This window comes from Ischnura elegans, chromosome 5 (genome assembly GCF_921293095.1).
Source record: "Ischnura elegans chromosome 5, ioIscEleg1.1, whole genome shotgun sequence".
In the NCBI taxonomy this organism is placed as follows: Eukaryota; Metazoa; Arthropoda; class Insecta; order Odonata; family Coenagrionidae; genus Ischnura; species Ischnura elegans.
This window is the reverse complement of record NC_060250.1, coordinates 93,349,601-93,373,811: the sequence shown is the minus strand read 5'-3', so window position 1 is coordinate 93,373,811 and position 24,211 is coordinate 93,349,601. Positions and strand designations below refer to the sequence as shown.

The 24,211-nt window shown below is 38.6% G+C and overlaps 2 protein-coding genes across 2 annotated transcripts; one reads left to right on the top strand and one right to left on the bottom strand.

The window, feature by feature from the left end:
- Positions 1-1,137: 1,137 nt before the first annotated feature.
- Positions 1,138-5,088, top strand: LOC124159852 (glycine-rich cell wall structural protein-like). Its single transcript, XM_046535755.1, has 3 exons — positions 1,138-1,363; positions 3,208-3,526; positions 4,867-5,088. The coding sequence occupies exons 1-3, from the start codon at positions 1,148-1,150 to the stop codon at positions 4,962-4,964; spliced, it is 633 nt and encodes a 210-aa protein (XP_046391711.1). The 5' UTR covers positions 1,138-1,147; the 3' UTR covers positions 4,965-5,088.
- Positions 5,089-19,488: 14,400 nt separating this feature from the next.
- LOC124159272 (transcriptional regulatory protein LGE1-like) lies at positions 19,489-23,959 on the bottom strand. Its single transcript, XM_046534970.1, has 3 exons — positions 23,854-23,959; positions 20,417-20,612; positions 19,489-19,684 (listed from the first exon to the last, which is right to left on the bottom strand). The coding sequence occupies exons 1-3, from the start codon at positions 23,866-23,868 to the stop codon at positions 19,629-19,631; spliced, it is 267 nt and encodes an 88-aa protein (XP_046390926.1). The 5' UTR covers positions 23,869-23,959; the 3' UTR covers positions 19,489-19,628.
- Positions 23,960-24,211: the final 252 nt, after the last annotated feature.

Sequence of the window (24,211 nt, the reverse complement as noted above, 5' to 3'; positions counted from 1 at the left end):
ATATATAGTTTTGGTTTGCTTGACAATACGCCTACTTCGGCGGTATCATCGCGGAATAGCCGCCGAGCCCACTTTCGTATCGGTGATGACTTCACCGCTTTAATGCCGCGATCGAATCGAATTGTTTCGCCTATCCCCTTGCGTAGTCTACAAATCTATAATCATCCCCTATATGAAAAAAACGTTCCCTAGTAATTATGTATCCCATGAACGCTGGTCCTGCTCTGGCCTTTTCACGCTCGGTGATGTACAACCCCGGAAGTTTCAACGCCCGGGCACAGAGCAAATATGTATTATATTGTGTAATCTATGTATCTATCACCATTCCTAATACGCATCATCATTCCCTAGTATTTTGGTATCCGACGAACGCTGGTCCTGCTTTGGCCTTTTCACTCGCGGTGATGTACAACTTCGGAGATTTCAACGCCCGGGCACAGAGCAAATATGTATTATATTGTGTAATCTATGTATCTATCACCATTCCTAATACGTATCATCATTCCCTAGTATTTTGGTATCCGACGAACGCTGGTCCTGGTTTGGCCTTTTCGCTCTCGGTGATGTACAACCTCGGAGATTTCAACGCCCGGGCACAGAGCAAATATGTATTATATTGTGTAATCTATGTATCTATCACCATTCCTAATACGTATCATCATTCCCTAGTATTTTGGTATCCGACCAACGCTGGTCCTGGTTTGGCCTTTTCACTCTCGGTGATGTACAACTTCGGAGATTTCAACGCCCGGGCACAGAGCAAATATGTATTATATTGTGTAATCTATGTATCTATCACCATTCCTAATACGTATCATCATTCCCTAGTATTTTGGTATCCGACGAACGCTGGTCCTGCTTTGGCCTTTTCACTCGCGGTGATGTACAACCTCGGAGATTTCAACGCCCGGGCACACAGCTGATAGCCTCAGCGCTCGTGGACGATACATCATTTTTTATGTGCGCGGCAGGATGAGGGACAAAAAAATTAAGCTCTCGCAATACTCAACGTTGTGGGCCTTACCCTAATCCGTTCTCCAAGGAACCCGCGGGGTTCTTCGCCATTACGCGGAAATATATTTTTTTCACCAACGTTGACCTCCCCCAAGTTGGAAACCACTTTTGCCGGGAAGCGAGCGCCCTCTGGATGATGCCTCGGGAGACCATCCTCCCACTCGCCCCCCATCTCCCTTGCCCTTCTCCCATATTGCCTCCCCTTCCGGATCAGTCCGTGGCCGCTGGGTATATAACCCGCGACTGGTCCACGGATCTTCACTCCACTCTCGAGATCCTCAAGAGTTCCATCAGCGACCGAAAAGTCCATCCGACCGAAAAAAAATCCGAAGACATGGCAGCCATCAAGGTGAGTACCTGCTTCATTCGATGGATCCCTGCGAAATAGGGCCCTTATTGTTACTGGACCCTTTTCTCCGGCCAGTCCTAATTGCTGCTAGTCAGTATTACCTTGGTGCTATGGTAGATAATGTTTAAAATATATATGCGGAACAAGTACATTCAAGGAAGCTTAGATCTCCATTCAAATTAGGGCCTCTATGTTTGCCGACGTTTCGAGGAATGAACCATCCTCCATCTTCAAATATTTGGCCATGAGGATGGGTAAAAACTCGCTACTCCAATTATCCACCACGATTGGGGATTTAACTACAACCAAAGCAGTGTATTCTATGTCATTACCTTTAGAGGTCATAATATTTTCAGTTTCAGAATGGGAATGGGTTGATGTGGTGGATAACCCCTCCCCTTACCTGTGGGTCCGGGTTCATATGCCGGCGTTCTCAGAGTGTTTTCACAGAATTCCCGATTCTTGCTTGAGTTCTTTGTGGAGGGTATTTCAAGCATAGTACTTTCCGTCGTATGGGACGTAACGCCGCGGTTCTCCTGGCTTATTTCTTTATAGGCAGGCTAAAGCCGGCACCAGACTTATCCATCATTCCTTTTCTACTCTTCCCTCTTTGCGCAAATGACCTCAGCTATCGGTCGCCTCCTCCAAATGCCATGTCATTCAGATTCAGATAGTAAATCCAAGCTTAATTTCTTTTAATTTTCATTCCTTATTTTCTATTGAGTTTGGCCTAGAAACTCATGTTAATTTTTATATTGCCAATAGTCAGCATTACCCAAGGTTTTTATCATGCTCAGGTTAGTGATGTTTAAAGATTTTCTCGGAAAATTCACAGCAAATGCGACTCGGGTCCCCTACTAGGTTGAAGCCCCCGATGTTTTCCGAGATATTGAAGAATGAGTCTCTATCCATCTTCAAAAGTAATGGGTAAAGCCATGAGAATGGGTAGAGACTCGTTTTCCTTAGTATCCTCAGTAGTGGAAGAGTTTACTGGGTGGAAGAACAGGGCAGTCTTTCCTCCAGGAACACCTTCGGATATATCACGGTTTCACTACAATTGCTTAGTATTTTTCTTACTTTTGTACAATATTCACGGGTTCTAAAACTAGAGCCAAGAGCATGTAAGCTTTCGTACACTCCAGGTTTCTTTTTCAGTTTGGCTTAGTAATTCTATTCAATATTAATTTTCCTTCCATCATTATTGTATACACTATTGAATTCAGTTGCTAGGTGTCTCATTTTTTTAATAAAATTATAAATCGTATTTATTTTGTGGCTATTGTTCGATTCATTCATTGCGTAAACTTGCCCCAATAACTGGTTAAGTTTACATAACAGACTTGGACCTAAAAATTTGTTTTCGATTGAAAATCTCAAGTAGACCAACAACTGAATGCATAGAATTTTGACTTTATCAACTACTTTATAAAACCACTATGTCTAATATTCCCTGAGCTAAAACAATCATTAGAAAATTCGTTGAAAAATATCCACGTTAAACGTGCCCCGATCTACCCTATGTAGACCGAATAAATAAAATGTCTTTCTGACGACTCATAGGAATAATTATTTATGCGGTTTTGTTAATTTTTTTCCTTATTTTATTATAATTAGTTACAAATCATTAAAATCGCTACAGCCACTCTTGATTTTAAATGGTGTAAATAAACTGCTCATTGATTGTTAGGCGGTACGAAGTTCGCTGGATGAGTTAGTAAAAATATTACTATCAGGAATTGCAGTGTTTTTATTTGAACAATGGTGGTAGCTATCTAACTATATTAAGTGCTGATTAATGCATATAATCCTGTAGGCTCCACACTAATTTGCCACTTTCTTTGCAGTTCGCCCTCCTCCTCGTCGTAGCCGTGGCCTTTGCCTCCGCCGCTGACACCAAGGACGCCGAGAAGGTTGAGACCTCCGACACCGTTGGTCTTGGATACTACAACCGCGGCGCGTATCCTAACGCCGCCGGTGCCTACCCATACGCCGCCGCCGGAGCCTACGGAGGATACGCCGGCGCCGGAGCCTACGGAGGACACGCCGGCTATGGCGGTTACGCTGGATACCCCGGATACGCCGGCTATGGCGGATATGCCGGTTATGGTGGCTATGCTGGCTACGCCGGATACCCTCACAATGCCGCTTACCGCGCTGGATACGGTGAGTTCTAAGCTTCTAAGAGGCTGAGATCCTTCCTAACTGGTAGCCTGTAGCCAATCATCGTGTTTCTTAGCATTTGCGCTTGTACTTTTTTTGGCGTCGCCGCCTCCATTGAAAATGACAATAACCCCAATATTATAATGCTAACAAACTTTAAATGCGTTCAAGCACCGAATCGTAAGATGATTTTTAGCTTCTCTGTTTTGATTCTGGAAAACCTAAGCTCGCTTATGCGGTATGAATTTTACCGAGTCGCTTCGTCTGTTCTTGGGTTTAAATTTTTTCGTATAAACCGAGATATTTCTGCACTCTAATAGTTGTTAAAAATTGCTGATTTGTCTGGGTAAAATGAGCTGAAGATAATCACTAAGTTTTAGGCGCATAACGGAAAAGGGTACAAAAATCATGAAGATTTTTTACTAGGAAAGAACACAAAACGTGAATCTCATTTCCTTATAGATCATGTAGAAACCTCTGCACTTTTCTAGAATTACCTGAAGGAGTATTCTTTCAGGGTTGTTAGACATTCTGAGAAAATTGTCTCAAGAGTGTTTTCTAAGCTCCATTCAATGAGGGAAAGATGGAGATTCCCGAAAATCAATCCCTTAAATTAAGTACCGAGCAAATCATAGGATTGGCTATTGAAGTTCTCATGTTTCAAAATAAGAGAGGGTAATGCACGTATCGGAAAAAATATGACAGTGTGCAAAACCCCCCTCAAATAATCTTTGGAACCGTAGGGGACTCTTTGTTCATCCGTTAAACCTACGGGTGGATTTAGAGCTCTTAGATCATTTCAGCTAATTTAGTTGGTTACTTAATGGTTTTCCAAGTATTGGAATTGTCTGTCGTCAGGTCCATAGTTCTTTGGATAATCCTCCAGGAAATAAATGTATGTCTTCAAAGTGCAATGCGTTAATCCCTCTTAGCTATGTGTTAGATTACTCTGGCTCATTTTGCGGTTTTAATAAATCTTAAGGAAAAAGCCTTCTTTGATCTTCGTCACTGTAGAGTTGAATCTGGGAGGAAATAATGATGATAGTGATGGTTAAAAGAACTGTGTCAACATTTTTGTACCCTATGATCAATCACCCGCATTAATGTTACCTTAAATTTTATGTATGCAATTACTTAGAAGAGTAGATTAAGCAGCGGTAGTTGTTATTTATATTTCTTTGCTGGGAAAAATCATGGTAGAGCTAGATATTTTCCGTATCCAAGTTTTAAAAGGGTGTTATTTATTTTTAAATTCGTAGTCTCATAATACAGATGTGCATTTAAATCTCTAAATAGTCTCGGAAACTCTTCTTTTTACAAAACTCGTTGTCTGGTTTTTACAGCCGGCTACAGGAGTGGATACTACCCCAACCAAGGACTCGCCGCCGGCTACCATGGTTACCCCGGAAACGTTGCTGTTGGAGCTCACCAGTACTACTGAAGTCACAATAGAATTTGATGTAGTAAAAAATTTGTCAACTTGTCCTATTTCCCTGCTGTCACACATCCCATTCTCTCTTGAAAATCCCTACCCTTTTCAAAATGAAATAAATTGCTTTTGAGCAGATTTTTTTGTTCATTATTTTGTTGTCACGTCTTAATGGCATATTCGTCAGGTCATTACAAACCTTTTTCCGTCCCAGTATGGATTCGAAATACTGCTTACACACTCATTTAGTGATTCAACCCGAAGGTTGGTTTCGATAGCTGAGGGTAGGGCTCACCCCATACTAAGCCACAGGCGTGTGAGTTACACAGAGTCAGGGTAGGGGAGCCAGTTCCTTTCCCTTGGCCACCTCCCCTTTCGAGTATATCTTGTTCACACCGAATATTTTGATGTTAAAAGCTTTCAGTATTTGGAAAATCCGTTTTCATTGGGTTGTTTTCGTTGAAGTGTGCCGCACTTACAGTTTAGTTTTCCGTCCGTCGGATGGGACGTTAAACTGTGAACCCCTTGGCGCCTTTTGTTGAGGAAAAGGTATACTCCGGCGCCGGGTTTCTTTCCATCCTTCTTCAGTTCCATTAAGTTTCCCATCTTCTCTAAAAAACCTGCGTATTATTTAATTAGAAGTAACCACAACCATGTCCTTACGTTATTTTGCATATATATGCTATATAACTGTGTTTCCTCTTTCCCTAGAATCAGCAAGGCTTTTTTTTATATGTTTGGCTTTTTGTCATTCAAGTTGTGAGTTAGAGCGCTTTGTCTTTTCATTAGTCTCAATAGCCTTAATTATCAATTTTATAATATTAATCGATGGATTTTGCTCTTAGGGTCTAGATATTTTGTCACTCTATGTGTTAAAATTAATTTTGTACATTTTTACGTTTTCGCCTTAGATAAATTTCATCACTGTATTGTGTACGTGTTATCCTTTCTCTCTTTCCCTCTGAAAAACTAATTTTGTAATAATTATTATAACTTCATGGCATGCAGCCTAGGAAACGTATTTGCATATTTCCTTTCCCTTATAGATTGCTAGCTCTAGTACTCGTAGGCGTTGTCCTCATAACGAGAACAAGTATACTTTTGGATGTGACGGGTTCATTTTCTGGCGTGTTAAACATTACAATTCGGTGAGTTGGTAGATTTATTTGTTCATTCCTAATGTTAAAATTCCCGTTGGAATCTCTTGGCACAGATGTTACCACTGAATATGTTCTAGTGAGTTCCTTGCTGTACCTATATATTGGTTCTGAATGGCTATTAACTGACGAGTAAAGAGGGTTGTCAGAGAAATTGAATCGGGCGATAATCCTTTACAACATACGCTATTACAGTACGTGGACGCCAAAGGTGACGTAAAATTACCTTTTTGAGATCCTTTACTTTCTTGGGTCTTTCATCTCATGAACGCTCCCTCGTATTTTAAATGTTTTAATGAAATGCATTTCTGGCTTGTGGAGAAAATTTTCAAATTCAAAATAGAGTTTATATACAAAGTTATCATAAGAGTTAAAAGTGTACTGAAACTTTTATGAACATTTTTAAGTGAAAATTTCATTTTTAAACAGAATTTTAAGTTCCCGTCCTCTCTTTCCATGGAATCGCTGCATCATATCATCATGGAGACGGCGTCTATAAAATATGAACGAAGCTTCAGAGAATAGGCGTTTGTTGTCTGATGACGCTACTTAAAAATTCTCAATTCGAATACATTAGGAAGATACTTCTGTCATTAACTACATGCAGTAGAAATTTTATGTTTTACGACTGTTACGATGTACATTTAATTAAGGTTTGATGTTCCAGATCTTCCTCAGAAAATGTGGGTTTTTATTTTCTTTCCAGTTGTTCAGTTTTAACATCCCACGCGCAAGTTTTAAAAAGTTTTCTTTACCATAAGCTTTCATTGAACATTTTTCTAATTCCTTAATTTAAATAATCAAACTTAATGTTTCTCTTAGCTTTTCATCCATTGCAAAAGGTATTAAAGTAACTCACTTAATCGAATCCTTTGGTAAGATAAATTACAGATCGCCATATGTTTAAGATGATAAATGCTTTCTTCAAAGATCGAATTATGATATTAAATGCAATTAGTTTAGAAAAAATGCTCTCCGTGTTAAAAGTAATGTATCCTGACAGAAAATTTTCACAAATTTTAGAATATTTGTTTTGGGCGAAGTGAAATGGTGGAGGTCACCGGGTACATTTTATTTCAGTTTGAAATTTGCTGTAGTTTTCGATCGAGTAACTGAAAAGATTTGATTTACTCACAAGGTCTAGAATATTTGTGTTAAACTATAGTTTTGAGCACGCGCTGCATTTATAAATCCGATTTAATTAAAAACTAAGACACAGCGTTGAAAAATGCACGAAAAAATTGATTTTATCATGAGAAGTTAAAGTCCACATCGATACTTGTTGTTTCCACAAAAAAGAGCCTCAGTATACACTTCTATTATTCTGCCACATTTTTTCTTTACTTATCAGATTGGCTTTCACCCCCTTCCAAGCTTCTTTGGCCGTTGACTGCACATATAGGTATGAGTTGACATATATTGCATCTACATCAACTTACAATCCCGCTCGCCACCCGAGTGGGCAGGTAGCGGGGGTTTTCGGACACCATCCGTTAAAAAATACAAGGCAAATACGCATACGATGTTCCGCTTAGCACTTATTGCAGTCATTTATTTTTCGAGGGAGTAACGAATTTCTATACCTATCTGTTCAGCAAAATATCTCTCTTAATCTTTCGTTTCTGTTAGAACTGGAATTATGATAAGATCCTAGTATGATGTTATCCGTGTCTTTCTAAAAGATGTCGTAATTTTTCAAGCGAAATATGGCTATCGCGTAGCCTCCGAGTATCTTCCTGCTCTCAACCTTATTCGTTATAATTTGTGCAACGCTTTCTGTACGCGCGTAGCAATTTTTGACGAATCGCACAGCTTTTCTTCGCATTTCATCAAGTTCACGGATATAGTCTTTTTGCACCGGATCCCATATGCTTCCTACGTATTCAAGTTGTGGCTGGATCACTGTATAAGGGTATTAAGAAATAATGGGGCGTAGATGGACGTGTCAGGAGTGAATAAACATTTATTTCGAGCTTTCATACGCTTGTCCACGCCTCTGTGCGGAGGAAATGCGTGGAATCTGCTGGCGGACCCTCCTCGTAATAGGTCATGACTTGCCCTCCGCCGTTTCAAGAGGATAGCTCTAACGGCCCTGCGGGGTTTTCTGAGTGAGATTCGAGGCCAGATCTTGGCTTGGTCATCCGAGCGTTACGAACAGTGGACCAAGAATGAATCTGGATGATGGGATAGGGGTTCCGCTTCACTGCGATTTTGATTTTTCGTTATTTTCATCTTTCCTGTTACTTAAAAGACAAAAATCGCTGGTAGCCACCTCTTTCTAAAGAATGATTGTGATCAAAAATGTAAAATTAACGTTATTATCCTGTTCACCTTATTATATTGTTCTTCCCGCCTCAATTAAACAAACGTTTGATTTTTTGGGGTCTGAGATTTTGGTGACATTTCTGTATATTAACCTCAACCTAAGTACTCCGAGACTCATGCGAAAGCAATTGTGCGATGTGTGTGTGATTGTGTGATTCAATTTTTTCGCCTTGTTGTGAAAAAAGTGGATGAAATAATTAAAGTCTTTCCATAGAGATCTTTCTACCCAATCATAGAGAAATGATTTTTGTCTCATTTAAAAAGTAAGACTTTAATTAAAACATTCATATAAATGATTCAAGTTTATTTTCTCTATATTTTTTTATTTAACTATTTAATAGTGATGAAAAATTTAGGTATGCATGAATCGGGTTGGATAGGTATTGTCCCATTCAAAGGCTCACGGCACGAATCACTGCGACGCGGAAGTATCTAAGGTAGCCTTACTCCGAATTGGGTCTCCAGTGAAGAAATGTAGCTCCCCGTCTGGCAAATTATACACTAAGCCCTTGTCCCATGGCCCCAATCATGGCAATCAAGTTAAAGAGAGTTCTTCTCTGCCCCTCCATTCCTACTCTTCCCCCTAGAGGAACATCACCATTGCTGTCTTTCGCCGTGATCTTCCATATTTTACTCCTGTAATTTGTCACCACTTACTGTTTTTTTCTTACCTTAGGAAAGGAATTTGTGACGATCGCGTGTTATAAACCATGATTTTTTTTCAATTTTGTTATTTTCTTTCAGTTGCAAACTAGAGCATGGGATCTAAGACTGCCACATGAGAAAAAATCGGGATGAGACGATCAGATTTGGGTGCCATTTTGCTCCAGCTAAGGCTTGATCAACTCTATCAGCTACCACGATTTCAGTTTTCACCAGTAAGTACGTATCCCATTTTTCTTCTCTATCCTGCGGGTATCTTACTCATCTCAACGGTAAACTTTCGTATTTCAGGAATAAGATAGGAATAGACTAAAATTCTAATTATTTTGAATCCTCATTATTAAAAAATACTTTATACAGGTTAGCTTTTACTTTTAAATCCAAGTTTAACTATTTAACTCTCACGTTTTACGATTAATGTGCTTTTTTTACTTGAGGATCAGTTTTTTTTATTTTCTGTAGGTTAAGGCAAAGAAATTTTTATATCATGAATTTTATTCATTTTCGCTAGGTTGACCCTGAGACGATTTATTTTTCTTCAGTCGTGTAGATAATTATGTGGGCAAAAATTTATTTTCATTTATTTATTTTTTTCCTGTGGTGGTTTTTTTTCTGTAGTCTTGCAGATAATTACATTGGGAAAAATCGTATCAATATCTAGAATTTTGTGACTTGGATGATATCGGGAATTTTTATTGGACGTTTCTTCAGTAACAATGAAGGTATTTTTGTCATAGTGTGACTCTTGATAGTAATAGTTTAAGTTGACCGACGTGATTTTTTCATGTCTCCCCATGGCTCCTTGCCTGCAGATGACCTAGATTTCTCAATTCTCGCCGTTGTACATCGGTGATGGAATATAGCCATTTTGATGGAATTTTTTGCCGAAGCATCCATTCGGTGAGTGCGTGGTCTGTGTTAGTCTGCGTGTTCTGCCTTATCAGGCGTTATCTCGCCGAGGAATCAGACACAAATCACGTTTTTCCTCTCAATTTTTCTTCCTCTTCGTCCATGAAATCCCCTTTATAGAGAAACCATTTCGAAAAAATTGAAGGAAAACTCAATATATCTATCAAGGTTGCTGAAGTCGGAGGGAGGTGTCGAAAATCATCCCTCAGCTTGCGTAGTCTTGACAAGAAAGGGAAAGTCCCTGAACACGTGCATCGAAACACCCTGTCCCACTAATTGAGTGCTGAGTTATTTCGCGAAAACAATGGGGGCGCTAGGTCTGTCCTTAGATCGATTTTTCTCTCCTAAATTCATTAGACAGTGACCTTTGACTCGGCATTTTCGCTAAGAAGTATGAGTTGTAAATATAGTTTCTAGAATATTTTTCGTCGGCCTTAACCGAAGAGAGCATGCAGTAAGGGCCTTGACTCAAACAATAGTACAATTAATGAAGCATTAGGGCGAAACTTCGTCTGGTCTCCCCTGGTTGGGACTGATGCTGAACTTTTCAGAATGTCTTCAAACGCTAACGCAGAGTGTCATAATGTCTTCGAATTTTTGGGAACCCGTAATTCAATATCGCTGACAAATTCTGACGAGCACACTGAAGGCTGGTCATTTATTTCGTTTAAAAATTTAGTTATCATATTCAAGTTTTCTGGGCATATTAATTAGACCCTTGTCCGATTTATCAGTATCTCAAATTTTAACTGCGTGTTTGCTCAGCAGATGTAATTTTTCATGACTCAAATGATAAATTCAATATAGAGGAAATTTTGGACAGTGTTTACTTTATTTGCTATGAAATTTTTAAGATGATTGAGTATTTTTTAAACAAGAACGTACGTTACCAAAAAGAAGGACTGGTCATGGTATGATAAGTACTTGAGAAAAGATCGTGGTGTACGATAACGTTATGTTTTTGACGTAGTGGATATTTACCATGATATTGTCATTCGTAGGAACTTCTTGAGTCATTCTCATCCTTAAAAATGTTTGTCTGCTTTAATTAACATTGTAGCTGTTTTTTAACAATTAAACATTCGACTTAGAGTAAGTACTTCTCAAATAAAATTGCAAATAATTTGTATATAATATGGGCAAACAATTAAAATGAATGAAAATATGTATTTCTATAGTATCGGGAAGTAATTTTCCCGTATATGAATATGATATGGCCGTATGATTTGTCGAGGATTGTATGTTATTTATATTTATGTACTGTATGCTTCATATTGCTTTTATCACTATATAAGCAGTCCTTAAAAATCTTCCCAAGTGTATAAAGTTGTATTCCTTTTATTTCTAAAGAAAAACAATCTTCATACGAAATTTATGGAAACTAATAACGATGTATGCCGACTTTTTTGTACCAGAGTGTACATAAAGAGTTAAATATTCGTATTTATTCTCCTTGTTGCAACATAAATGCATAACTTATTGATATGCTCTGTACGCATTAAATTTGGAAATGTTACATAATTTCATGTAGGGAGTACGCACTTTGAGCCAAAAGTTTATGAGCAGCATTTTCATTAGTTTCTCTCGCTAGCATAAAATACCATGTTTTTTTAGCATTTTGTCGAAATATCTCATTCTATTTTGGGCGCAGGTGGTGATAATAAGTTCAAATCACTAGTTTTGATAGCAATTGCGGATGTTTGCCTATTTTCACGGCGTTTACGTGGGCAGTGGATGGGAATGACTATAAATCATTGCGTTGGCTGGGGATGATGACCTATCATTACGTACTTACCTGAGATACACCTAGCTCCTTGATCAAAACACGTACCGCTCCTGGATCATATTCTCCTCTATAAACTCCTCTAAAAATATGAGCAGACTTGATTGAATATCCCTTTAAATTAATTACTAGGAATGAAAAATTCTGGCGAGTGCTAAGAAGCCACTTATCGAGGTCGAGTGCTAACAAAATCTCAAGTATTTGCCATTTAATGAAAAAATTGATTTCACGTCTAAATTAGCACTATTCGTAGGAATTTATTATTTGAAAAAAATGATTGAAAACATCTTTTTTATGCTACACATTGTTATATTTATTGGGTGTCTAGATTGCAAGTCAATCGATAAATTTATCTTACAGTGATCATTTTGAACTGTAAAATACTACACATCAAGTTAATTTTTGTTTTTAAGAACATTTCGTTGCTATAAAAATGCTTAACACAATTCTTAGAGGTTTGAACATTTTAAGTTTATATCATGTTTTCCATTCATTTTAACTCTTTTTCTCTCTAAATAATCAAAATAACAAGAAAGCACTCCAAATAAAAAATATTAAAAATTATAGTCCCCCAGTTGTCCTAAATATAGATTTGAAAAAACGAAGAGTTCATCCAGAGCTCTCCAGTATAGCATTTTTGGTGTAATTTTTAAATGGCTGCTACTAAATGAAGTTTTTTAAATTAGAAGTAGTCAATTTTTAAATCATTTTTCCAAGTCAATAATATAATTTTTTGAATACCCAGATGGTGACTTCGCACCTCTTGCATGTATTTGAAAGGGCCAGAGAGAAATTACAAAATACTAAGCACTTATCCGTTTTATTGCTAACAGATTTTCTCGTTGTCCCGGCGAAAATAGAAAATTTAATACGTCATGAGTCTCATTCGTCCTACTTTTGCATAAAAGTGCTGTATTACTTGAATATCAGGTTTATAAGCATTAAATTAACATTAATAACATTAATTAGTATTTTCCCCGACATCCTTTTTGTGTTTTAGAGATGTATTTTCTGTGATTTTGGTTTCATAAGTAAGTGGATATTGTGAATAGAGACTATGAATATAAGAATTAACTCCAATATGATCTCTTTTTGCTAAATTTGAGTGCAGTAGTCACCAATTCGTGCCTTATAGCTTTTTCACTACGGAGAAAAAAATTGGTTTCACTCCGCTCTTCACTCAAATATCCTGTCAGATATAATTAATCTAACTTATATACATATTCTTCTATTTTACATCCTACTTCACTTGTTCCATATATTTCATTCTAGGTCTTTCTTTTCCGTCCTTCCATCTACTTGTCGTGCGACGCTTGTCCTTGGGCCATCATGTCTCAAGATATGATCCTCAAAGATATGTTTCGTATTCTTAGCTGGATTTTCACAAGGCTTCTCTTCTCTCCTACACGTCTTATGACTTCCTTATTAGTTTCTCAGTCTCTCCATTTGCTCCTCATTATTCTTCGGTAGCACCGCATTTCGAAAGCCACCATTCTTGCTTTCTCCACTGTTGTCATTGTCCATGCCTCACTTACGCAGAAAAGCATACTTCAAACATAAGCAAATCATCTCTGACTTCTCACCAATGCACCCGATCGTACAAGAAATACATTCCCTGCTGCTGACCCTTACGAGAAAGGGTTTTTATATCCGTTTTCTGTGGGTACCGGGACATGAGGGGAAAGCCGGGAATGAGATAGCAGACGCTATGGCCAAGGAAGCTCTGAGTGACGAAGAGTTTGCCTCAAAGCTGGTTTCCTACGAGGACCTAAGAGCATCACTAAGAAATGCGGTATTGGAACAATGGAGGGAGTCGTGGAGGACTCTGAACAATAACAAGCTCCTTGGCATCAAGGACTTAATAGCAGCGTGGCCCTCCTCTTCCCGTAGCAGTCGGAGAGAGGAGGTAGCACTCACACGGTTGAGGATAGGGCACAGCCCTTTGACCCATGCGTATCTCTTTACTGAAGAGAAAGAACCTCCCCAATGTGATGATTGTAGGTGCCCGTTAAATATTAGACATATCCTGATAGATTGTGTTAAGTACCGCGACACGCGAAGACGGATTAATCTAGGGGGAGACCTAGAAGCCCTTTTAGGAGACTACCCTACCAACTTAAATTATGCATTTCAGTTCCTCAAAGAAATAAATATTTTTAATAAACTCTAATTATGCTCACTCTTTTTACGAAGACGCCATATGCAGTGGCTCTCTTTCTACATAAGTTTTGGAAATAAATGACACAGTAGTGGTGCGAAATGACCTAGCCATCGATGCACCCTAAATATAAATACTTCTACTCCAAACATAAATTATGATAAATCGTTTCCTTACTTCTACGCCTAAATTTCCCGCGGGTAGTAGATCTTTCTTTTACTGTAATACTTTCTTAAGCTTGGGTACTGTACTAATAATTTCTTTCTTGCTTCTTCCATCGTTCGTCATTCTGTTTCCCCAATAGCCGAATCCATTCACCTATTCCAGGTTATATTTTCCTTTCTTTATTTTTAATGCGTATATACTATAATTAGTTTTCTTTGTGTTTATTTTCGACTGATATCTATCCTTTATCCCACTCAAATTTACCAGAATCTTCTTCAAATACATCTATGACCCTGTTATGTCAACGGCCAATTGATTAAGGCTAATTTTTTCCATTAATATTCACTCCTGACGCCACATCTTGGAATCCATTAACGCTTTCTCGATGCAAACGCTGAAAATTAAAGGTGACATAGCACAGATATTTCTCCCTCCTTTCCTAATTCTTGCTTCCTGATGGGTCTTGATTATATAAACGCTGCTTTGTTTTTGTATAAACTGTGGATAATTTTCCAGTCCTTTTAACCTCTTCTCCAAGATCCTCCTCCAATTTTAAGTTGCTGACCTCGGCGGCGGCGGGGTGAAGTCCGCGCCTCCCGAACTAGAGGCCTGGATAGGCTTTCCCTTTCGAGGGCATGGCTGTTCTTGCACGTGTAATTGTTGAACTGTTGAATGGACCTCAATATTAAAGGCAATAATGTGCTGTTTTCAGTGGTATGGACACGAATGTTACAGAAGAGGATCCTCAAGGCGGCCTCTAAATGTGTTGTCAACTACCGCGCATTTAATTGAGTTTACAAAAGTCGCCACTCGTGTCGCTGACGGACAAATTGATCCGAGTTTCACGGGGATATAAGGAATAATTAGGAGTGTTAACCAAAACATTATGTATATGATGTTGTGATCTATCAAATTCATAACTTTTCCATGCTATTCCTCGCAATTACAAACACTATACTGCAAAATATTGGAATAAAGTGGGTCGCATTGCACTCATCACCGCGCCGCGGACATTTTTGAAAACCTATTTAAAATGCGACCGAAGTGGCCACAGAAATCAGCCTTCTGTGGAATGGAATTGGGCCTCCTCTATGCAGTCCCCTTGAGTAAAAAAACAACTCTATTTTTTTTCTGGATGTTAACAGTTGAGTTCAGTGGCGTAACTATATGGAATATTAGAATGTAACCGATCGAACGGACAAAATTTACTATTAAAAATACAGAAACACGTAAAAAAGAGACACTCACAAAAACTAGCAGACGTTTCCACGGGATGACCCGCTATCTTCGGTGCCATATATATACTATAGTGGAATATGCTTTGAAGGGGGATGGAATGGCCAGGGGTGGCGACCCCCAGGCAACGGGAGGTCTGGGAAAAATTTTCAAAAATGACATGCCTGGAAATACATGTTTCTCCATTTTGGCACTAAAAATTTAACTTTTAGCAGATGCAGTTATTAAATGTCAAAACTAGACAATAGTTTTAAATATTTTTTAAATTTCTCCGAGGCTTTGGGGGGGGGGATTAATCCCCTCATCCCCCCCCCATAGTTACGCCACTGGTTGAGTCCCAATCGAAGTTGTCATACGCCGTCTCTAAGGCTACAAACGATAAGGATGTGGGCTTTGTCTTTTCCATTCTCTTATCTATGAACAGCCTCAGGACCAAAATTTCTTCCCTTGTGCCTTTGATTTTTATGAGCCCGAACTGGTATTCATCCAGGCACTCTTTTGCTCTTAGTTTTATACTCACACATACCATCCTTGTCAGTATCTTCAACGCATATGCTGTCAGGCTTATGGTCCCAAAACTTTTAGTTCCCCATTCCTTTTTCTCTTGGGAATCGGAATTACAATGTTACTCTGGAAGTCCTTAGGTTAGGTTTACCGGTTGAGTGCATTCCACTTGTATTAAGTTTACTTTCTAAAACACGTTATCATTGTCTTAGGAAGCCACAGAGATGAGAAGGCCATTTTTTAGGGCATAATTGCTATTAAAATGCAAATTAACTTTCAATACAGTGAACATTTTTCTGAAACGACTAAAACCGAAGCTATTCACATTCATATCCATTTATAGCACCCATGAAACATTTCTATTAGACGACTACAATTTAAAATCGACTGATTTCGGTGTTACTTGGTGGAATAAAGTTATACTCATGGTAGTATAAAGGCTAACACAAAATCCGCGATAATGACGCCATTCCGGAGGAGGCCCTGTATCCATTATGACACTTTTGCCCTTGAAACTAGTCGACAGCATTAAAAAAGGTTTGTGGAACTGTACTTTGTTTTTGCTTTCAGGTTCTCCGTTGAGGCAACCCAGCTCACTTATTCACTTATTTTAAATTCAGTATTTTGTATTTTTTTGTTGAAAGCAATACATTTACTTACTTACTTTAATTCTACCACAAGGAGTACATCTGCATTAGCCTTAAATTAACCTGGTAAGTATTCACAGGGGCGCAGCTAGGAATTAAGGCTAGGGGGTATTTCAGGCGCAACTAATACTGGGGGGCTTCGGGGTATAGCATAACCACCAGGGTAAGCGGGAGGCCTTCCTCCGGAAAAAAATTAAGATAAATGGTTCAAAATGGTGATTTTTACGGCCTTCTGAGGGATATTTTAATAATCCTAACAATATTCCACAAGTAATATTAATCCAATTAAGTAAAATAGATTTAACTTAAAAATTTCTCTAAGTTTCGGGGGGGGGTTTATCCCCCAAAACGCCCCCCTCGCTGCGCCGCTGAGTATTCATTAATCCTTTTCTCTTCCTTCCCAACCTACTTTCTTCCCTCCAACCAAGTTTTCACCATCCTCGACTTGGTACTCTATCAGCTTCATATCCCTTCATGTTATATCCTTTAAAATTCATCTCTCCTAACTCACCATGTATAGCACTCCCACGTTCATTTTACTCTTCTTTCATTTCACTCTCTCTTTTTTCCTCCGTAACCATATCACTTATTACCATTATTCTTTTCGCTGTCTTTTTTCTTATGTGCTTCCCAAGTCATTAAATTGCTTCGCTTGCTCAAATTTGTAGCTCTCCTGTAAATTTCTAGTTGCAATCTGAAACACTGGCTGTAAAATATGTCAGGAATAGGCTCCTCGGGTGAAAGAGTTATGAGCTTGACGTCGGTGATCCACGTTGATGTGAAGAACAACTACCTCTGTGGTAACGTATATAAGGGGGCATATCTGTTTACCCATATGATTGTATTATTTTCCCTGTTACCTTTGTAAATGATTCACCGTCGACGGTGTTTACATGCCTGTAGACTAACCTGATAACTTTGATGGCGGTGCCAGGTATGGACAAATGGCCATACATAAATGATACGTAAATCAATAAGGATTCCTTACCCGCTATATTGATTTCCGTGTGAAAACACTTGCCTGGACCCGGAATCCACCGCCGGACTTTTGACTTGAAAATCACTGATCCCAAGAGTGAAGAGGCAGGAGCAATTGCCGATGCACAAAAAGGATTAGCAGTGCCATTATCGATCCAGGTGTTTTGTCGCATGTATGCAAATGTCACCACCATTTATAAGATAGGTTTGCAATGTACCACTCTTACTTTCATGGTAAGCTTCACGTTCCTTACTATTGAAAGATAGGTTTACCAAGCCGCATTACTTCCATCACAAGTAATCTCTAAGCTTTTATTTCTTTACCAAACAAACGTTTGTGGTAGTAAACAAAACCGATGGATTGCCACTAGTCTTCTTACGAGCATAATACTTCAATATCTTTCAATAATCCAAAAGGATATTTTTTTCAACTTATAAGTGAAGTAAATTTCTAAAGCTTTCTGATACTATGCAATAATTGCTGTATTTTATGGCAACTTTTCTGCAATACTATTTCCGTGGAAGGTTTGTTGTTTGACATGACATTTACGAGAGTTAGAATTAAGAGCTTGTCTTTTATGTAGCGTTGAAAATTTTTCCTTCCTAAGGTTCCTCTCTGAAAATAACATACTTGCTTTGGAGAGGATTGACTGTATTCCAATGGAGTTTAGTTTAAAGGCAGTGTCCATTTTGAAAGGAAAAAAATATGTCTGTATCATGAAAATAAATTCTTATCGATCGTGAGTACACTCTGAGGAAACGCATCAACTGTATCACCGATGCCATCACGATTTTTCGCTTTCTAAGATATGGCTCAGGCGTGATTTCGCTGGGAGATGATGGAAGAAAAGCATTTTTTATTGAACAATAAAGTTTATGGATGAGCCGTGACCCTACACTAAAATGGATTGTGTTTCAGACGTCAGAGGCGTTGGCTAATACGTAGCTGTGTTTCGCTCTTTTTTATTTTAAATGATATTTATTCGGGAATGGTCATGATTCAAAAGGTGTTTTGACCTGAATCAGTTACGCGCAAGTCAGTGATGGAAAGTGAGAGTAAGTTTCGGGCTTTCATTCGTAATGCTAATTTTCAAAATTCGAGATTTCGCTCCCTCATTATCGTAATGGCGATTGCAATAAGGGCATCGAATCGTCGAGATTTTACCACTTTGCAACTAGCAGCGACATCTGAAAATTTTCTTAATTATTGGTAAAAGAAGCTGTAGAATTTGTTTACACTAAAATTAATGAGAAAAAAGCTTTCCCCTTTGCGCATATTAACTAATTTTGGAACTTGATGGAATCTGGAATGGTCGGCAGTGTAACAGTCTTTTACTTGGTAAAAGTGCCGATATATTCCCTAGAGAGAAAGCAAGAAGGATGTAGCCTTATGGATACGAAACTTAGATAAATGGGAAGGTAAAAGTAAATATACAAGATTTTTATTCGATTAATTTGATGAGTGTAAAGATTTAAAAATGAAGAAGTGTTCAACGTATTGGGAAATAAAAAATATTAAATTTTGCAAGGATAGATGTTGCGAAAAGAAGAGAAATGTTAATGGGACTTGTAATTAGGACCGAGAGTTGAATACAATAGGGAAATAATATAGGATGTATTGCCGAAAGAAGTGAATTACAGGGTATTACCAATAGCAAAACTTCTGGTTCTCGTGCAGGAGAAACATTCGAAATAACCTCTGAAGAAATGAAGAGGATAGATCAGCGAAGGGATACTTAAAAGTCTACTCTGAAGCCAATTGAAAGACCAGTACTTACAGGACATATATTTTGTCACTAATTATTACTCTGCCAACTTTTGAACTGTATCGCTCATCATGGATTTACGAACATGGCTGTACCCTCTGCAAGAGCCAAAGATAAATTCCACAAATAAGTTGTTTACTTGACCAAAATTTCCTTTCTTTTGCTATATAATTTTCATTTTTTCCCCGAACGATCAAAAATTAATCCAGTTGTTTTAATGAGGGGTGAAACAGAACACAAACATATTTGCTATAGCATTTTTGTTTTATTTGAAGCAGGAAAGAAAAGATTACAGAAAGACTGAGTGACAGCGGCGAGAAGGGTTATTGAAATCCGTGATTGACGTTAACCAAAGGAGCTGGGTCCGGTTGCATGTGTGAGCTGTTTATCTGTAGTAGCCGTAGTATCCGTGATGTCCGTAGGGGTAGTATCCACCATATCCTGAAAGTCGAATGGAATTGATGAGTATGTTTAATGGTTTGAAAAATGCGTCTCGTTTACACATGAGCTGACTCTACTCCACGGCTGAATATTTCTCATTGTAAACTCTAGTAGTTCCCACTTCCATCAACCAACAAGCAACTCTATTGAAATCTATTTTTAAATCGTTGGTAGTCATTTTAGGGATCTCAATATAGTCTAAATAGTCTAAAATATTCATCCCGGATAGCGAATCTTAGTCAATTGATGAGTGAACATGAAGAAATAAGAATTAATGAAGGCTTTGGATTCAGGAATAATTAAGTATAAAAACGTATTCGATGTAGATCGATATAATATGTCTCTTCTGTGCAAAAATATCTTTCAATTTATTTTTCAAATGAAATTATTATTCATGCGATGATTAAATACAAATATACCAATTGAGTGAAATGGCATGATATATTTTTTTATTTGAAGCTACCCTTAAGTCATTACTTTTTTTCTTAAAGTGAGGGGAATGAGATCAAGGTTGCAAAGCCTACCAGCCAAGCTTTCAAACTGAAGAAGTGCTGGAACTAAATTTCATTCTAAAGAATAATATTTCTACTATCGGTGAAGCTGTCGAATTGAGAATATACATGCCATCTGCCTTTCCTCTTCTCCTCCGTTGAATTTCATTTATGGTTTCCGCCGAAGAATTTTTTTTTATTTTAAAAAATATTCAAGCCGAAAAGAACGCTAGATTCTCACCATATCCATGGTGGTAGGCAGAGTAGGGGTAGCCAGCATAACCGTATCCGCCGTAGCCTCGGAAGTAGGGGTTAGCACCGTAGTAGCCTCCGTAGTAGCCCAGACCCACAGTCTCAGAAGACTCCAAGTTCTCAGATTTCTTCTCGACTTCTGCGGCGGACACCACAGCGGCGATGGCGAAGAGCAAAATAACGAACTGAAAGAGTAAAGTGTTGCAGTCATGTCACTTGCATTCCATCTGGTAAACTCAGAGCCACATCATTATTATTTGATAAATAGCCGTTTTATGTACCCTAAGATATATATGGAGGAAAATTATATTAATTGTGATGTAAAACCTCGCTAGAGGAAAATATTCATTGGTTTCAAGAACAAGGAACTCAATGGTCGGCTAAGAGATTTGGTGGACTTGTGTAACAAAAATATCGAAAATTTGGTGGTAGTATTCATTTAGGGAATATATTTTCAATACGCCTGAAATGTACCATTTATAGAGCACAAGAAAATAATTTTGAACTCTGGTCGTTCTTAAGTATTCAATTCATCATTGAGATCAACTTTTCTCACTGTTAAATCACTTTTTTCTCTTTCTTTGGAGAATACATTAACGTATAGACAAACAGTGGAGGTTCTAAAATTAAAATATGTTTAAGCTTTAGTTATAAATTTAAATATCTTAAGATGCTAGCAGTAAAAAAGGTGGGAATAAATCGTCACACGGTAGAAAAATATTATTGTTTTAGCAAGACTTCGTTGGAGTAAAATTTGATGTAATTACATTCGTTCTTCATTTGAAATTTAAGGTTCGAGGTGGTGAGGATACGAGTGGGTGTAAATTTGAAGTAATTATACGTTTTTCATCATATTTATATGAGGGTTTTACACTGTCAGAGTATGAAACAATTGAGGAAATTGTGAGTCACAGTAGCCGCCGCGATAACGCCGACCACTGTTCTGCTGAACAGACCGAGAAAAATTTCGTTCTTGTCATTGTATCCGCGGTATTGCTACTTTTAGTTATAAAATTTAAATACCTTAAGATGCTGGCAGCAAATAGGTGGTAATAAACCGTTAGGTGGTGGAGAAGTATTCCTGTTTTTTTCAATTAGACTACTATGAAGTAAAACTTGATGTAGTTACACTCGTTCCTCAGCTGAAATTTTACGCTCGAACAGGTGCAAGGACGATACTATAGTATAAACAAGTAACCTAACACTTAGCAGTATTAAACTTCTAGGTTCTTTTTCTTGTACAGATATTCAACCTTTCTTATCAAAATTACAGTCTAATTTCGATTTCATTCACTCCAGACATTATTTTTTCTCTGGAACTTTTCAGGAAAAACTAAGGAAAGACGAAACAGCGAAGAATGCAAGGTAACTTATGGTAAACCACTATTCTCAAGAGATACACGACACTATATACTTTCTTACTAAACTATTATCTTACTTAAAGCGCTCTCTTTGCATCACCCGGATTGGGTTCATACTTGCAATAATAATAAGCCTAATTCCTCACCAAGATCACTGAGCTAGTTGTGTCTCTTATCTTATTACTTAAATTACGACTTTTCGTTCTTCCTCGCATTGTACGTGTCGTTAATTTACTTGTGGTCTTAGTGAAATCATCGGTGTGAGGCGATATGCTATGGAATTTAATCATGTAAATGAAGTACGTAAAGGACGTATTATATGCCCATCTTAAACTTTTTTAACGAACGTGAAAAATTATTGTGGATGTATACCACGTCCTTAACGTATTTCATTTTCTAGCTATATTTTTTTTTTAATTTTACGGAACGAAGTGAAATTAGTGATAAAAATATTAAAGCTAAACTCTGCATGAGTGAAAAGGTGCGAGTAAAACTTAAAAAGTGGGTAAAATTCCGACATTGTGTCCCTGGCTATTTTCGTCTTTCTCTTCTACGCGTACCCTGACCAGCCCCATTGTGGTGGCGCTTGAGTAGATATGGCGTTTGGATGCTGATGGAAGGGTCTTAAATTCAAATCGGGGATTAAAAATGTGAACACCTCCTGCCAAAATTCCTCATGGTTTACGAGTAGATCTGTGCGCAGTCGCACCACCGACACCAAAAACTAGTCAGCGCCGGGACACCTAGTCTGATCGAAAGAAATCTTGAATATTCCAATCGTTACTCGGTCCACGGATGTTTTACTTGATGTTTAACCTGTGTTCCGCACTCTTCACGTCTCGCATCTCAATTTACACTAGTTTACACCTGGGAAGTGAAGACCTAGATATTTTCTTTAAAAAATTTAAAGCTAAACCAAGGAAAGGTAAAACATCAAAGAACTAAAAGTAACCTATGGTGAATCACTATCCTCAAGGGATACACACCACTTCAGGGGCGCAGCTAGGAATTAAGGCTAGGGGGCGGGGGGTTTAGGCACAACTGATACTGGGTAGTTAGGGGGTTGGAATACCCGCCAGGGGAAGCTGGAGGTGCGGGGCCCTCCCACAGAAAAGTTTTAAGATAAATGGTTCAAAATTGCGAGTTTTACGGCATTCTGAGGGATATTTTTATAATCCTTGTATTATTCTATAAGTAATATTAATCTAATTAAGTAAAACGGATTAAATTCAAAAACATTTCTGAGCTCTGGGGGGGGTTTTATCCCCCAAAACCCCTCCTCGCTGCGCCACTGCACCACTTACTACTTTTTCTTACTGACCAAGTATCGTACTCCAAGCGCTCTCTTTGCAAAACCTATGTAGGGTTCATATTTGCATTGATATAGGTAATTCCGTATCGAGAGTCACATATCGACGTAAAAAAAACAAGTTTTTCTCGAGAAAATAGCTCATTCCGCAGCTCCTCGTGAAATCTAGCTGCTTGAAAAAATTGGTTCACGCGTCATGCAATCGTGGCTGTAATTTAGTCGTGAAATCATGTAATCGTTGCTGTAAACAGAAAACCTGGTACACAATACATTGTACCTATACTAAGGTGCTATAACACAAAGGCATGTAAAAATATTCCCCTTAAAGACATGGCGACACTGCCCTGCTCTATTGGCCTGTTGTCAATGCCATTTAGTTGTAGTGCTTTAATGCTATGCCCTAAGCGTAGCAGGTAGCATTGAGCGGCTAATCTCAAGTACTTAACTATGGATCTTCCTCAGTGGCTTAGTCTGGCGTGAGCACTACCATCACCTATTCACCATTTGACTGTAGTCCTGCAACATGGCTATGCACAAAGAGCCAAACCTGACTGCGTGGCAGGTAGCATTGCTCAGCTAGTCCCAACTACTTAACTCTAGATCTTCTTCGGTGGCTTAATCTGGTTTGAGCTCTACCATCACCTATCCAGAGCAACCCTCGGGTAGAATAACTTAGAGAGGAATAGTCTTGGTTCCTATCCTTCGTTTTCAAAGAGCTTCGAAGTCTAAGGGGTGCCGTGAAAAGGGTTCACTCACCTTCATGGCGGCCATGTCTTCTACCGTACTGCTCCCTCAGGGAATCCTCTTGAAGTGTTGAGGAGAATTAGACTGTCTTACTCGGACTGCTTCGAGTGATGCTTGAATCGGGCTGGACCCGGCCTATATATACCCGAGCATGCGGGTGACCAACACCTCCAATATTTCATCGGGCGTGGGGAGGGGGAGGGGGAAGAATAGGGAGTTCCCTCGCGAGCAAGCGGAGATGGCGGCCAGGGTGGGAAGGGAAGGAAGGATTGATGCTTTGGCTCACTCCTCGCTCGACATTTGCCGCATTCGTGGCCTCCGATGGAAGTGCATGCGATTAAGGGAGTGGTAATGTTGTGGGTGGGAGGCG

Coding starts and splice junctions, on each gene's coding strand:
- LOC124159852 (XM_046535755.1), top strand. CDS start 1,148: ATGATGCCTCGGGAGACCATCCTCCCACTCGCCCCCCATCTCCCTTGC. Junction 1,364..3,207: donor AAGACATGGCAGCCATCAAG/GTGAGTACCTGC, acceptor CTTTCTTTGCAG/TTCGCCCTCCTCCTCGTCGT. Junction 3,527..4,866: donor CGCTTACCGCGCTGGATACG/GTGAGTTCTAAG, acceptor TGGTTTTTACAG/CCGGCTACAGGAGTGGATAC.
- LOC124159272 (XM_046534970.1), bottom strand. Junction 19,685..20,416: donor TGCCTACCACCATGGATATG/GTGAGAATCTAG, acceptor TTCGACTTTCAG/GATATGGTGGATACTACCCC.